Source organism: Pseudoliparis swirei, chromosome 2, assembly GCF_029220125.1.
Source record: "Pseudoliparis swirei isolate HS2019 ecotype Mariana Trench chromosome 2, NWPU_hadal_v1, whole genome shotgun sequence".
Classification (NCBI taxonomy): Eukaryota; Metazoa; Chordata; class Actinopteri; order Perciformes; family Liparidae; genus Pseudoliparis; species Pseudoliparis swirei.
In genome coordinates, this window is record NC_079389.1 from 2215233 (window position 1) to 2230286 (window position 15054).

Below are 15054 nucleotides of genomic sequence, written 5' to 3' on the forward strand. Positions count from 1 at the left end.
GTGGAGAGACAGTCCATGTATTTGTCAGTGTCCTCGTCTGTCAGTGCCGTTGTTTTTATTTTATTTATTTATTGTTGAGGCTGAACTGAGAGGATGACAGTGGTTTGTGATTCCCTGAATGGACTTTGGAACCTCGCTCTGTCTCTGTCTCTCTGTCTCTCTCTGTCTCTGACTCTCTCTCTTTCTGTCTCACTATCTGTTTCTCTCTCACTCTCTGTCTCACTATCTGTTTCTCTCTCTCTTTCTGTCTCACTATCTGTTTCTCTCTCTCTTTCTGTCTCACTATCTGTTTCTCTCTCACTCTCTGTCTCACTATCTGTTTCTCTCTCACTCTCTGTCTCTGACTCTCTCTTTCTGTCTCACTATCTATTTTTCTCTCTCTCTGTTTCTTTCTGTCTCACTATCTCTGTTTCTCTCTGTCTCTCTCTTTCTTTCCGTCTCACTGCCTCTGACTCTCTCTCTCTCTCTTTCTGTCTAACGATCTCTGTTTCTCTCTCTCTGTCTCTCCCTTTCCGTTCGAAAAGTAATGGTCGATGAATAAACCTGCAGTCAGGGGCGGCCCTAGCACATTTGGCGCTCTAGGCGAGCTTCACTCGTGGCCCCCCCCCCCCCCCCTCCAAAAAAAATAAAAATTAAAAACGATTTTGCACGAAAACGGAATTGCAACTTTCAAACGCTATTTTGCCCTGCAAGACTGAATTTCTTTCAAATAAACAGAACAACGATCGCAACAATGAACAAACATTAAATAAAGAACAAAATCCCTGAGAAAATGTCACATCTGTGCTGAACTCCGCTCCGGCCACGCCCCCCTGATCACCGGCGCACATTCACTCCCTCATCGCCTGCAAATAATGTTTTTTTTGTTTTCTGTTCTGTTGATGGCTGGCAAACAACAATCTTAGAAGGTCTGGGTCACTTTTTTTTTTTGCGCCCCCCTCTGAATGGCGCCCTATAGGCGGCCGCCTATACCACCTGTAGGAAAAACCGCCCCTGCCTGCAGTGTATAATAGTCTCCTGTCATGTGTTTCACAAAGTTGAATCAGTCGTAAAAGGCTAGAAAAGCTGCACAAGGTTAAAGTAGAAGCGCTCTGTCAAAATATCATCATGTGGTAAAAAGAAAGAAAGTGTATCGGCTGAAGAGTCCGGATACAACGGCCGCCACAGGGGGCGCTGTCGAGCCATTTCATCCGACCTCAACACAATCAGATTGATATTTTGTGCAAACTTGAAAGAGTTTTTTGTATTTGTCCAAGCCACTGGGTTCCCGTCCCCAAATGTCACATTATTAATATTAATAATAATAATAATACACATTAGACTTCAGCCCTTATAACTGGATCCCGGAAGAGATACAGGTGTCTCACACTTTATCAAGTTTTCTTAGAGCCCAAGACAAGTGCACCCCTTTAGAAGTACAAAGCATGCATTTCATAATATAATAATAAGTATAATACTCAGTACTGATTGTGGAGTGGGAAGCTGCTCCTTACCGTTTCCTCCACAGTACGGCCTCCTGAACGTCATGCAAACGTCATGCAAATAGGATGTTTTCATGAACCGTATTACTGTAAATAGATACTGTTCTGACTTCACAGCGTCGTAAGTAAGGAACGTGTTATTTGACCTCGTCCATTGCGTGTTGGTACGCATGCGCGGCTTTAGAAATGATCGATGACGTGATGTACCCTGAAACTGATACTAGAGCTAACGTTAGCCTATAACAAGGGATCTGTTAGCTCAGCCACTATTTGACCAACCAAATATTACATTGTTTAATAGTTTAAAACGATTACACATGTAATATACGTTGCAGGATTACACATTTATCAATGGCAATATATATATATATCTTTCTGCCAAATATAGATGGTAATCTGTATATAGACTACCACCCGACCACTTTAATCCAACTATATTTAAATGACATATACAAAAAAGTCTGAAATGAAATCACCTAATATCACTGTATATTTCAACGTGGCAGATCCTACAAGCTGCCAGGAGGGGGCGCTGACAGACCAGCTATTTGATAACTTGTTCTTCCCCACAGAATAGTTTAAAGATAGGACTTAATAATAAATGCACATACATGTACCAATGTATCACGTGCGCATGCGTATGCCCACTCGGCCCCTGCACGTCGACACGTGCGATTGGTATTTATTGTTTCTTCTTGAGTCTGTAAAATATTTAATCCTGTATATCACGGTGCACTGTTTCACATGTGATCGTTGTGGTATTTTTCATACTACATTGTTTTTTAAAAACATATGCCGAAGAAATCACATTCCATCACATACAAGATTGCTCAATTTGAAGTAATGTTCTTCAATCAGAGGAATGTGGTTTGAGGCTATTATTGATTAATTTGAGCTAATTGGATCAAGTTAAGCCAATCAGAGTCTATATTCACACTAAAGTATCTAATGTGGCCGAGAAAGACGACGTAATGTGGGGTGTAAGCATGCAGCTTCAGTTTAATATTTTACAGCCTGCAAGAGCACGTTGTCAGTCTCGGCGTGCACGGACTGGGTGGGTAATACGCATGCTCACTTTATACATTGGTACATGTATGTGCGTGATATTAAATGCTATCTGAAACTATACTATTCGGTGAGCAAGTTAAAAAATATCTGGTCAATTAGCGACCTCTTCTGGCAGTTATACGATCTGCCACTGAAGACTCGAGCCATGTTGCAATATAATGTAATATTATAATATTAAGCGAATTTACAACGTACGATTTAATTTCACTTTCCGGAAAAACTCATCTTCATTTCTAAAGCCTTGAAGTGTCCCAACAAGAAAGTGGACGAGATGAAATAGATGCATTCCTTTATTTAAGATGCTGTGTTGCTCTATAGTCAGAAACATATATTTACGGTCATGAAAAAAACTAATTCAGGAGGCCGTATACCCGGCGCCTCACCATCGGCCACCTTTCTACCTCCCCACCTGGCTGGAGAGAACAAATACAAATGTATTTTCACAATTTCTCTTTGAGGAAAAGAAACAAATTGTAAAATAAATTACTGAGATATGGAATGTGTACAAAATAAAAACGGTTTCTGTCAGGCTGCCATGCCACTGGTTAACACTCACTCAGTGACGTCACAGGGGGTCTTATTCAATGAAGGACTTAGTTTTTTGTTTATTTGTAAAAAAGGTAAACGATCCACAAGCAATCCTGAGCAAAAATAAAGTTAAGTAACAAGAGCGTTTAAAATATCAGTTGTGATCAGTTTGGGAAAACGCAAACCTTTAATCTGTAGTTTATCATAATACCAAATACAGAAACACATGAACATGAGGCCTGTTGCACCTTGTGGTTGTCCTGTTATATGCAAACAAAACATCATTAAATATAAGTGTTATAACATTTCAGGGATCACACAATTACTCAACAGAATTTTTTGTAAAGGATTTATTTTATTTTTTAAACCCAGCCCTGATTTGTTGTCCGTTCTCGTTTCACCGGGTGTAACAGTTGTTGGCCAGCAGAGGGCGCTGCAGACCACGAGGTCTTCAGCAGCGAATGGGAGTTGTTCAGTCGTGGCTGCAGAAATAAATTAGAGGGCAGCAACAATACGAAAAGCTTCCGAGAGATGGCAATGCAGGATGGGGTTGTTGTTGCTGTTGTTGTTGTTATTGTAGTTGTTGAAGTTGTTGTTGTTGTTGTTGTTCATGGCTGGGCGACGCACAGGAGCTGCGTTTAATAATCAGGCGAGAAGATTCAATTTGACAGAACTGCCGGGAAAACGGAAGTTTTCCGCCGCCCAGCTTTAATCTCAAAAGGACACAAAGAGGCACAGGAGCACGTGTCATCTTGCAGTTTGTATATTTATTTTAAAGCAACTTCTTTTGTAAAATATAAATACAAATTATGAGATATTTAATTACAAAGTTAAAACAAAAATGAACACACAACAAAAAGAAGAAGAAAAAAAAAGACTTTTACTGCAGCAGCCTCCCTGTTATATACAAGCTCTGTGCCGAAGGGTAAATATCAACATCATCTTAAAACTTTATGATACAAACAGTTGTGTAGTTTTGCGTGTTAAATTACAGACTAAACGGGAAGCAAAACTCAAACATAAAGAAGATACAACAGAATAGCCCCGCGGCTCAAAGCCAGCGCTACGGTCTGAGGAGAGAAACCAAAAAGAAAGCGGGACATCATGTGCTTCCTATAAACACAAATACCACATTCAACAGCACAGTCCCAGCTCTATCCTGTACAGCTACACACATGCACTATGTGCTGCGCGCACACACTCCGCCTCATCGCCGACCGCACGGCCACAATCTGTCGCCGTACAAAATCTTTACGGAGGAGTCGTGAGCAACATCCGAAAGAAAATCTCTCTCGATATATATATATATATATATATATATTTATTGATTTATACATATATTAATTTATAAAAATAAGACCATTATCAAGTCTGTAGAGTCACAAATGTATTGATCCTCGGAAAAACGGATAGAAACGCTCCGGTCCGTCTGTACAGTGCTGGTCCGGAGCGGGGCCGCAGCGCGTGGACCGGGGGTCCCGGCTAAGGCATGTCATCAGAACCCCTGGTCGGATCGCGGCCCGGGGGTCCGGCGGCTCCGGGGGGTCAGGACGAGCCCACCTTGTGGTTGGCCTTGATTCTGTCCTTCAGCCGCTCCCCCGGCCGCTCCCAGCGGTCGTCCAGACACTCCAGCGTGGAGCCCAGCAGGGCGGCCAGCTCGCCGCTGTCCTCCACCAGGTCCAGCAGGTCCTTGCTGTCGGCGTGGAAACCCTCCAGCTCCTCCGGGCAGGAGAAGAGCTGCGACAGGGAGGCCTGCCGGTAGAACTCCGCCTCCGCCACCGTCACCACCTCCATGTGGGGGAAGGCCTGCCGGAAGCCGCGACCCGACATCCGCAGCCGGCGCAACACGTCTGACAGGAGCAGCCAGTTTCTGGGCCTGGAGGAGGCGAGGGGGACAATGTTTAGGAATGAGGGCCGACAGAGACGCAACCGTAAGAAACCACAGTCGGGAGTCTGCTCTCGAGATCAAAGCTCACCCCTGAGAGAGGGACACCTGGATGTTGTAGCACGGCAGCAGAGGTCGGTCGGAGAACTCGAACTCGAACAGCTCCCTCTTATCGTCCTCGTCCTCCGGGCCCGGGGGATCGGCCAGGATGTCGTACACGCCTCCCTCCTCGCTCAGCTCTGACGCAGACAAAGACAAAAAGAATACATGAATAATTCGGAGGGAGCATCTCCATTATCATAGAGGACGATGGCAATGGAAGATGTGTATATATATATATATATCTCTCAAAAAATGAAAATAAAAACATGCTTTGTAAGCACAAACAAGGGACTCACCACACACGGCACTGCCATAGAATTCCCAATAAAGCCCCAGGTCGTCATCGGCGCGTCCCTGAAGGTCGGAGAAATAATCTATGGAGAGACGAGAGGAGCGGAGCCTGTTATTCAAGAGCCGGAGCCTCGGGGACGGGCAGAGGCCGCTGCCCTTTAAGACTACAGCGGAAAAATGGATAAAGAGCGCAGTAAAATGGAAGAGGAGGAGGAGGAGGGAGGGGGGAAGGGGGGGGGGAAGAGAAACAAACAGAGCAAATGTGTTGGGCGGGGGGGGGGGGGAGCGCCGGTGGTCAGGGGCCAGCGGCTGTACCACGGGGGAGGAGAGCGACTGTCTCCGCTGGGTTAGAGCTGGCTCCGTTCAGAACGGGGCTGCCAGGAATCAAACAAGAACCACACACAGTCGCCGAGTCTACACACACACACGCACACACACACACACACATCCACACACACACACACACGCACACACGCACCGTGTGCGCATGCACGCACGCACACACACAAAGAGCGAGAGGGCTGGAAACAAACAAGCAGAGGGAGCTGGATAAGCACACACAGCGAGAGCAACGTGTGTATTCAGCGTGCGCGCACACACACACACACACACACACACGCACACACACACACACTTTCGCAGAGCGAGAGCTGGGCTTTGTGCCAGCGCTGAGGCGTGGGGCGTCTGGCGTGTGTTTGGAGGGATTAACGGCCTCCAGATGAGTGGGACCAGGTGGAGGGAGGGCGGCGATCACTCGCTCGCTTTTTTTTTTCCTTCCCTCCCTCCGGTGCTCCATCTCCCCCTTCCTGCCCCCCCCCCTCCCCCCGTGCACGCTCCCCTGCTCCGTCAATCTGGCAGCCATCGATCCGTGCGTCCGCGCTCTTCTTCACAAACGCAGCAGCCCCCTCTTCCCCCGCCGCCGTGCCTCATAAAATCTCCCTTTTTTTTCCTTCTCGCGCTCAACCTGCTCGCCCCCCCCCCCCTTTTTTTCCCCTCCCCTTTCCTGCCGGGCGTGAACTCACACCTGCTCTCATCCCCCCGCGGCTCGCCTCGCCTCTCCTCCCCGAAGCCCCCCACACGATAATCGTGTTTAACTGGATGTTCATGTAATATTAAGGGGCCGGCTGCGCTTTCATTTCCTCCTCCTGTACACAAACTCGGCTGCGAAGCATTCAGACGTAGCCTCAAAAACACCCCCCCCCTCTCTCCCCTCCCCCCCCCTGTCCCCGTATACAGAACGCGTCAGACTCGAGCGTGGCGGCCTTGTAAAGAGACACACACACACACACACACACACACACGCACACGCAGGCGCTCGCACGCATACAAAAGAGTCTCCAGCCAGAGCGAAGCCCATTTCCGCACATACACTGAGCAAACACAGTTGGCGTTGCTAAGTAACCAGATAGAGGAGCTCAGAGGCAGCAGCACGCAACCCGGCGGGCTGAGGCTCCCCGTCTAACAGGTGGTCGAGGGAGGGAGGGAGGGAGGGGGGGGGAGGAGGAGGGGAAACGGGACGACAGAGACAGACACGTCTTGCAGGCGCCGCGGGTTGCTCAGAGGTCAGAGGCAGACGGGGGGATGAAGCGAGACCGGAGCATTCGGGGGGGGGGGGGGGGGGGCACATCCGTTCAACCGTTTGCCCTTTCGGCTCCACCGCGGCATCAGCCCCCTCCGAGCGTCTGCCGCCGGGAAACCCTTTAATCTATTTTTAATTTCACCTCGTTTGTGGTCAAATGGCGCAATAAAAAATTCAAATTTCCTGGCCTCCGCGGCGCAGTTTGTGAGCACGGGGGAGGGGGGACTGCGCAGGTTGCAGGATAGTTTTAAAACTCGGTTAGTGTATTGTACGTTTCAGGCAACAACAACAACAACAACAACAACAATTGTTTTCTATCAGATGCTTAGATTTTTTACACCGAAATTATACTTTCAGATTTTTTTAATCCAGGAGTTTGGGTTTTTTCATATGAATGTGTAATCTCCACTAATAAGCTTTTTCCAAAATGTGTGTGCGCTCTGAGCTGTTATTTGCCGTTTGCGAGTCCTCGGATGTTTCCGGTCCTTACACACGGACATTTATAGACGGCCGGTATTCCTCCAGACCGCCTCGCTTTCGTTTTCGGATAGCGGGGGGGGGGGGGAAACGACCGTGAACTCACCGGTGAGGAAGCGCTCCATGCCGTCGCTGTGGGTCATCTTCAGCAGGCCGCGGCCAGAGTACGTGGCCAGCGTGGGGTCGGCGCCGTACGACAGCAGCACTCGCACCACGTCCAGGTGGTCGTTCTCCACGGCGTCGTGAATCGGCCTAAAGGACGCGAGACGGACACGTTAGCCGCGAGCGGGAACACCGGCATAGCTCACAGATGCTTTGTGTGTGGCGGTGCTCGTGATGTACAAAACACGCCGGACGCCGTTCCACCTGCTCGCGTCCCCAATACGGCAACCGGGCCTCATCCTATGCGACTGTGACGCCAACGTTTCACAAATCCGGTAATGGTTTAATCTGAGCTGCCGCACAATGCACCGTTAACACCCGTTTCCTAGAACAGACCCCCCGCTGCACGTTTTTAATAACACAGCCGTGAAAGCGCTCGCCTTCCCCATTTAAAGCCGCAGCTAATCTCTCAAATCACTGCTCCTGCCAAGCAAATATAAAAGCAATCCCAGAAATGTCTTTGCTATGAGCAATCTCGAGCGACGCTCGCCCTGTTATAACATGCAGGGAGGGGAGAGGAGGAATAGTTGTGTTTATGCAGGCGTTTTGTGTGTGTGTGTGTGTGTGTGTGTGTGTGTGTTCGGGGGCGGATGTTGACCTGGTGCCGTCCTGCGCGCTGCAGTTGATGTCGGCGCCGTAATCCAGCAGGTGCTGGACGATGCTCAGCCAGCCGCGGGCGCACGCCTCGTGCAGAGCGCAGTAGCCGGCGTAGTCCCGGTGGTTCACCTCGCAGACTCTGTTCTCCAGACAGTACAGCACCACCTCCTAGCGGGGGGCACAGGGGGGGGGAGGGCTTTAGTGTGTGTGCGTGTGCGTGTGTGTGTACAACCGAAGCAATACGAGACCAAACGCACAAGTCAGACATGTACGCAAACAGGCCTTCCCTGTTACAGTCCCTGTGGGAGAGAAATTAGGGAAAGGAGGAAGCGAGTGTGTTCCTGCGCCGGACAAACGCGCACACATACACACACACACACACACACACACACGCTCCATAGTGCCTGAGCTGCCGCCAAAACACATCGAGGAGACTAAGTGTGACTCAACTGCATTTCGCCTGCCAGAATCCGCTCGTGCACGGACAAGTGCGAGTATGTGTGAGTGTGTGTGAGTGTGAGTGTGTGTGTATGTGTGAATGTGTGTGTGTGTGTGTGTGTGCGCGCCGTGGTTGGGGCCTGGACGCCACTGCGGGCAGCCGGTTACGCCGGTTGGGCTCCGGGCACAGCGGAATGGAAGCGGAACAAAGAGATGGGACGGAGGCGCTCGAGCTCCTCCGGTCTCGAGCGGCGACGGTCGGGCAACCGGCACCGAGTCGTCAGACCGGTTCCTATTGGACGGGAGCGACCGCCGCCAACCGGAGAGGAGACGGGAGATAAGGGGCCGGTCCGCGTCAAACAAGTACGGGAATGTGTCTGCGTCTTTGTGTTTAGACGCTTGAAAAAAATTATTAAATTCATAAACTATATATATATATATATATATATGAATATTATATGCGCCTGGCATGCAGGACTCATACGTCCACACTCACTCATCCTCCGTCCTGCTAACAGTCCTGTGCCGAGGGGAGGAAAGCTGCTCATCTGAACCTGGGGAATGGCTCCGAACTTCCATTTCTATGCTAATTCGAGCCTGCCGTCTCGTCCAAGTATTTATCTCACTCTCTCTCTCTCCCTCTCTCCCTCGGCACAGGGCGGTAGGACACGAGGGAGGGAGAGGCAGGCAACGGAGGGCGAGAGAGAACAGGCTGATGACGGAGGGATGAGAATAGGACCGGAGAGGACGGAAGAACGGGAGAAAGTGAGAGGCGGCAACGGCAACAACAACCCCCCCCCCCCCCCCCCACGGCAGATGACAGATTAATGAATCTGTGGACGAAAAATCTGCCGGGCCGTCCTCTGGGCCGCAGCTGATGGTAACACGAGATGAAAGGGTGGGGGGGGGGGGGGGCGGATGTGCGAAATGTGTGGATGGTGAACGGCGGAAGGAGAGGCAATAAATAAAAGGGAGCGGAGCGGAGAGGGGGTGGGGGGGGGGGATGAAGGGAAAAGAAGTGAGCAAGGAAAAAGTGAAAGAAAAAAAAGAGGGGGGGGGGGCAGTGCTCCAACTGGTTTCCGCTCCCTGCCAACACTCTGTTTGCCTGCTGGAGAGAGATTCAGGAGCGCTGTGCCGAAGCTCCCCTCTGGGGGATTCCACTCGCTCTCTGTGCGTGTGTGTGTGCGTGTGTGTGTGTGTGCGTGTGTGTGTGTGTACATGTGTGTGTGCGTGTCTGCCTGTTCGCGTGCGTGCTTGACTGAGTGAATGAGACCAAGTGTTTCCAGAGACTGATGGGTAGAGAGTGTCGATATGCAGCTCGCCTAAGTGTGTGCGTTTGTGCGCGTGCATGTGTGTGTGTGTGTGTGTGCGTGTGTGTGTGGCTGTGGGGGAGGCGTAGCGCTAAACCTCCGAAGCCATGTTTAATATCGCTGGGAGAGAGCGGGGAGCTTAGCACGAGAGCCCCGGCTTCCCGCCACACACACTCACACACACACACACACACACACACACTCCTCCGCAGTAAAATGAGACACCGCTCGCTCCCTCCCTCCCTCCTCTCCCCATCTCGCTCTTTCCCTCCGTCCTCTAATCTCCCTCTCTAGAATGCTTCCCTGCGCTCGCCTGCAATCAATGCATCACTCAGACATTTAACCCCTTGCAGCGCTGCCTTGTATGCTCCTGAAATACAACAGATGTGTGTGTGTGTGTGTGTGCGTGTGCAGGTGATGCTTGAGTGGCTTTCCCTGTACGATGAAGAGCCAAAAGTCTGAGCGGTGACGTCGGTGCGTGCCCAGACAAGTGAAGCGTGCGGGTGTTTGGTATCGCAGTGAGCCAGCCTGCTGTGGAACCTCTGCTGGGGTAACACGAGGAATGTGGCCCTCTGGGGACGTCAGATAGAGTTAATTAATCTCACGCTGACGCACGCGCTATTAGCCACCTGACGAACAATCGCCCGTTTTCACGCATCGTATCCGTACTCAATAAACGCCTCCGGTCTCAGCCGATAACGACGATGCTAGTTTGCCGAGCTAACGGCTAACATGCCGACAGGCGGCGACCACCGGTGCGGAAACTTGCATTCTCTGTACTGGCCAGCAGGGGGCGACTCCGGTTGCAAAAAGTTAGACCTATAAAAGGTACGTTCACACCAAAAGCCCAAAACGCGTGAGTTTACTTGCTCGATCATTCACCGTGTTCACGCCATAAGCGTAGCGTCGGTTCGCGAGGGGCGGGGCCTAACTCTGTGGCAGTTCTGCTTTATACTTGTTGAGGACATCCCACAAACGTCTGGACATCTAACGCCCTCGTGTTTGGGTTCATGACATTAATATCATATATATATTTATTAGGGCTCTCAATCGATTAAAAAAAATTAACTAATTAATCGCACATTTTGAAATTCATTAATCGCGATTAATCGCGATTAAAAGTTTGTTTTCCTTCTTTTTAAAGACCAAACTTCACACAGAGCTGTGTTTTCAAAGAGGCTCCTACCTATAAAGTGCCAGCGAGGTATTTAATATTGTGGATGATAAATTGTTTCTTCAGTGAAACATCAGATTAGTAAAAAAAAAAGAAGTATATTGAGACCCCATTGGTCCTGTCATCTTTACCATTGAACAGCAGAACCAGTGGCCTTGGTAACTGACTGACATTCAAATATGTCATGTTAACCCTCTGGAGTCTGGGCTCATTTTCTCCATTCTACAAAAATATGTAAATTCACCTTTTAAAGGCGTTTGCATGTGACACATACCCACGTGTTATACATCAAACATTCCAGAACAATCTCAGCTCTATTCAATGAGGCTCAGTTGTCCTGGTGCCGTGTTCTCTGCTCTCTGACTGACAGGCTGCTAATGAGCCTCCCCTGTGAGGTGGGAGGTCCTTTGTGATTTACTGAGTGTTCATTGGTTGTTTTTTTCGCAAAATGTTGACAGACAAACGGATTGACCAATCACAGTGAAGGTTTCGTGTGACGAGTTATTTCCGCGCCGCGTCACCCGACACGTCGCCCCTCCGTTCCTCTGTGTATCAGAGGGGGAGACGGGAGGAAGGAGGAGCAGGAGGAAACCGGACTGATTCATCCACGAGTTAAACTGATTTCTGCTCCTTATTTTCGCGGAAAAATATTTTTTGAAATAACGGAAACAGTGTTAAACCGTACTGCCGCTGTTTGACACTCAGAGGAGTGAAAAAACTTCAAGGCACACGGGATGTAAACAAAGTTGCGTTAATTGCGTAAAAATATTTTAGTGCGTTAACGCGGCCAAATTAATCGTATAGATTAACGCGTTAACGCTGACAGCCCTAATATTTATTCATGACATCACCCGTAGGCTCACTCAGCTCGGTCACTTTCACCGATGAAGTTACTGTTACGTCTGAAAGACTTCCGCTTCCAGCTACGAGAGCGGAACATCTAAACGCTGTTAATGTGCTCATAACATTATAATATATATTATATGTTATTGTGTTCATAACATTATAATATATAATATATGTTATTGTGTTCATAACATTATAATATAGAATATATGTTATTGTGTTCAGAACATTATAATATATATTATATGTTATTGTGTTCATAACATTATAATATATAATATATGTTATTGTGTTCATAACATTATAATATATATTATATGTTATTGTGTTCATAACATTATATCATATAATATATGTTATTGTGTTTAGAACATTATAATATATATTATATGTTATTGTGTTCATAACATTATAATATATAATATATGTTATTGTGTTCATAACATTATATAATATAAGTTATTGTTTTCAGAACATTATAATATATAATATATGTTATTGTGTTTAGAACATTATAATATATAATATATATTATTGTGTTCATAACATTATAATATATAATATATGTTATTGTGTTTAGAACATTACAATATATAATATATGTTATTGTGTTTAGAACATTATAATATATAAGTTATTGTTTTCAGAACATTATAATATATAATATATGTTATTGTGTTTAGAACATTATAATATATAATATATATTATTGTGTTCATAACATTATAATATATAATATATAATATATGTTATTGTGTTTAGAACATTATAATATATAATATATGTTATTGTGTTTAGAACATTATAATATATAATATATATTATTGTGTTCATAACATTATTATATATAATATATGTTATTGTGTTCATAACATTATAATATATAATATATAATATATGTTATTGTGTTTGGAACATTATAATATATGTTATTGTGTTTAGAACATTATAATATATAATATATATAATTGTGTTTAGAACATTATAATATATAATATATATTATTGTGTTCATAACAGCGGCGGGACAACGATGACACGCGGAGCAACTCAAGAGCTGATTGGCCCGAGTTGCGAAATTATCTCCTCAAAGTTTAAATATTTTAACTCAGGGCGAAAATTGCGCCGCTGTAAACGCGTCGCCCCAAACGCGCCGCCCAGAAAAATGTCGCGTCTATCTCAGCCACGTCTGTACGTTGACTTTTCATGGGATTCGGTTGCGCGAAAAAATCGCGGCGCTTTAGAAAATGGCGACTTCTCGCCTCATTTATTCCCTCATTAAACTTTGTAGACATGAGTTTATGTCCCAATCTCTACTTTCAAGTCTTCTTCAATGCAGCGTGATGTTCATTTATTAAAGTAGGCAGGATATGCTTTAGGGGCGGAGCTACTCTGTGATTGACAGACGACGTGACTTCAACAAATCAACAGGTGACGTCACCACGACGACGTCCACTTCCTACACCGTCTATGCATGCGACATGCTACTGTAGCTACTAGTCTACTAATGCTAACATTACAGCACCAGCTAGAAACAATTGTTCACCAAGCTAGCTGGCACAAGTTAGCTAACGACTAGTTAGCTAGAACTAGCTTGGTCGCTAACTAGATACCAAGTAAAAATGGATAAAAGGGAATTTCTCTGCGAATGAATCTGAACCGGTTGGTTACAGATGATCTGGAGGCTTAATTCCTCTATTCTAGGTTCCCTCAGAGGTTTGCTATTGGTCAAAAGTGCAAATTTGCGAGTCGACGTTCATCAAAGTTGAACTCGAAAAGTCAGTGGGACGCGGCTTCACCCGCTAATTGCCGCCGTTTTTTGGTCCAAAAAGTATTGCGATTCCTAGATGCTGGTCCAACTGGGCAATTGAAATGAAATCTAGTTTTTTCCCCCTCTCTCTTCGCTTGGATCATACGTGGATTTGAGGAGGAAAATCAGTCGTGATTCATGTGAGGAGAATAAATGACAGATTGCACCTTTATCTAAGCTTTCAATGGGCAGAGCCGAGAGGGGCCCCAGCATGAGGGGGAGAGGGATGAAGACATCCGCAGAATCTCTCCTCATTACCATTTCAAATGCTCAGAGAGGGAGAGAGAGAGAGAGAATAAAAATGGAGTGAGAGAGGGGAGGTAGAGAGAGAGTGGGCTTTCATGTGCAGAGGCACGGATCGCGAAACTAAACGAACATGAAATATGCACGCTGTCGGCCGGCCACCGGGAACGGCGCAGAACGGTGCGTGTTAAATTACACGCGTGTACGAGGCTCTGCGTGTGCAGGTCTATGACCAGAAAAATATTTTAAAAGGCGCCTGTGCATGTGCTTACATCGGTAACAACCACTGTTTCTGTGAATGTGTGTGTCAGTGTGTGTGGTGAGCATGTGAGCTGTCTGTGTGTGTGTGTGTGTGTGTGTGTGTGTGTGTGTGTGTGTGTGTGTGTGTGTGTGTGTGTGTGTGCGATTCTGAATTTGCATGCGAGGGTCCGTGTCTGTGGGCGACGGCAGCGCCGTCGCTGTGTGCAGCATATGGAGGAGAACATAACGGGTGTTTCTCTGTGCGTATCGGTGTGTGTGTGTGTGTGTGTGTGTGTGTGTGCGCGCGCGTGCCTCTGTCTCTCAGGCCCTCATATCTCTCTCTGCCCGTGTGTGATAAGCCCGGAGCTTGCGGCGCTAAAACACCAGCGTGAGACAAGCGCTCTGTGCGTCTAAAGGCGTGTGTGTGTGTGTGTGTGTGTGTGTGTGTGTGTGTGTGCGTAGGGCAGTATGCATAAATTGGTGTGTCTCTCTACAAATGTCATTGTGCGTGCGTGTGTGTGCGTGTGTGAGCCCCAGGGGTCTGCCCCAGGCTTATCACACACAGGCAGTGAGAGACGAGCTTCCTGAGAGAGGGAGGGAGAGAGAGAGAGAGAGAGAGAAAGAGAGAAAGAAAGAAAGAAAGAAAGAAAGGGAGGGAGGGATGGGGGGGGGGGTGTTTGCGCAGCGGTCAGCGCCTTGTTTGTGTAGTCTCAGGTTTTTTCTCCTCCCTCCTCCCCTCTCGACACGCAGGAAGGGAAAAATGCGAACGGGGTACGAAAAAAAAAAATGTAAAGGGGGGGGGGGGGGATGGGAGGAAGGGAGGG

The 15054-nt window shown here is 47.4% G+C and overlaps 1 protein-coding gene across 3 annotated transcripts in view; it reads right to left on the bottom strand.

The window, feature by feature from the left end:
• Positions 1–3824: 3824 nt before the first annotated feature.
• bcor (BCL6 corepressor) overlaps positions 3825–15054 on the bottom strand; it is a 36264-nt gene continuing 25034 nt past the window's right edge. For all 3 annotated transcript variants that reach the window (XM_056427687.1, XM_056427669.1, XM_056427678.1), the window contains 5 exons: positions 8172–8338; positions 7518–7663; positions 5361–5438; positions 5054–5201; positions 3825–4953 (listed from right to left, as the gene is read on the bottom strand). In XM_056427687.1, the coding sequence (XP_056283662.1) occupies positions 4623–4953; positions 5054–5201; positions 5361–5438; positions 7518–7663; positions 8172–8338 (870 nt within the window). In that variant the 3' untranslated portion in view covers positions 3825–4622. The remainder of the gene's footprint in view (positions 4954–5053; positions 5202–5360; positions 5439–7517; positions 7664–8171; positions 8339–15054) is intronic.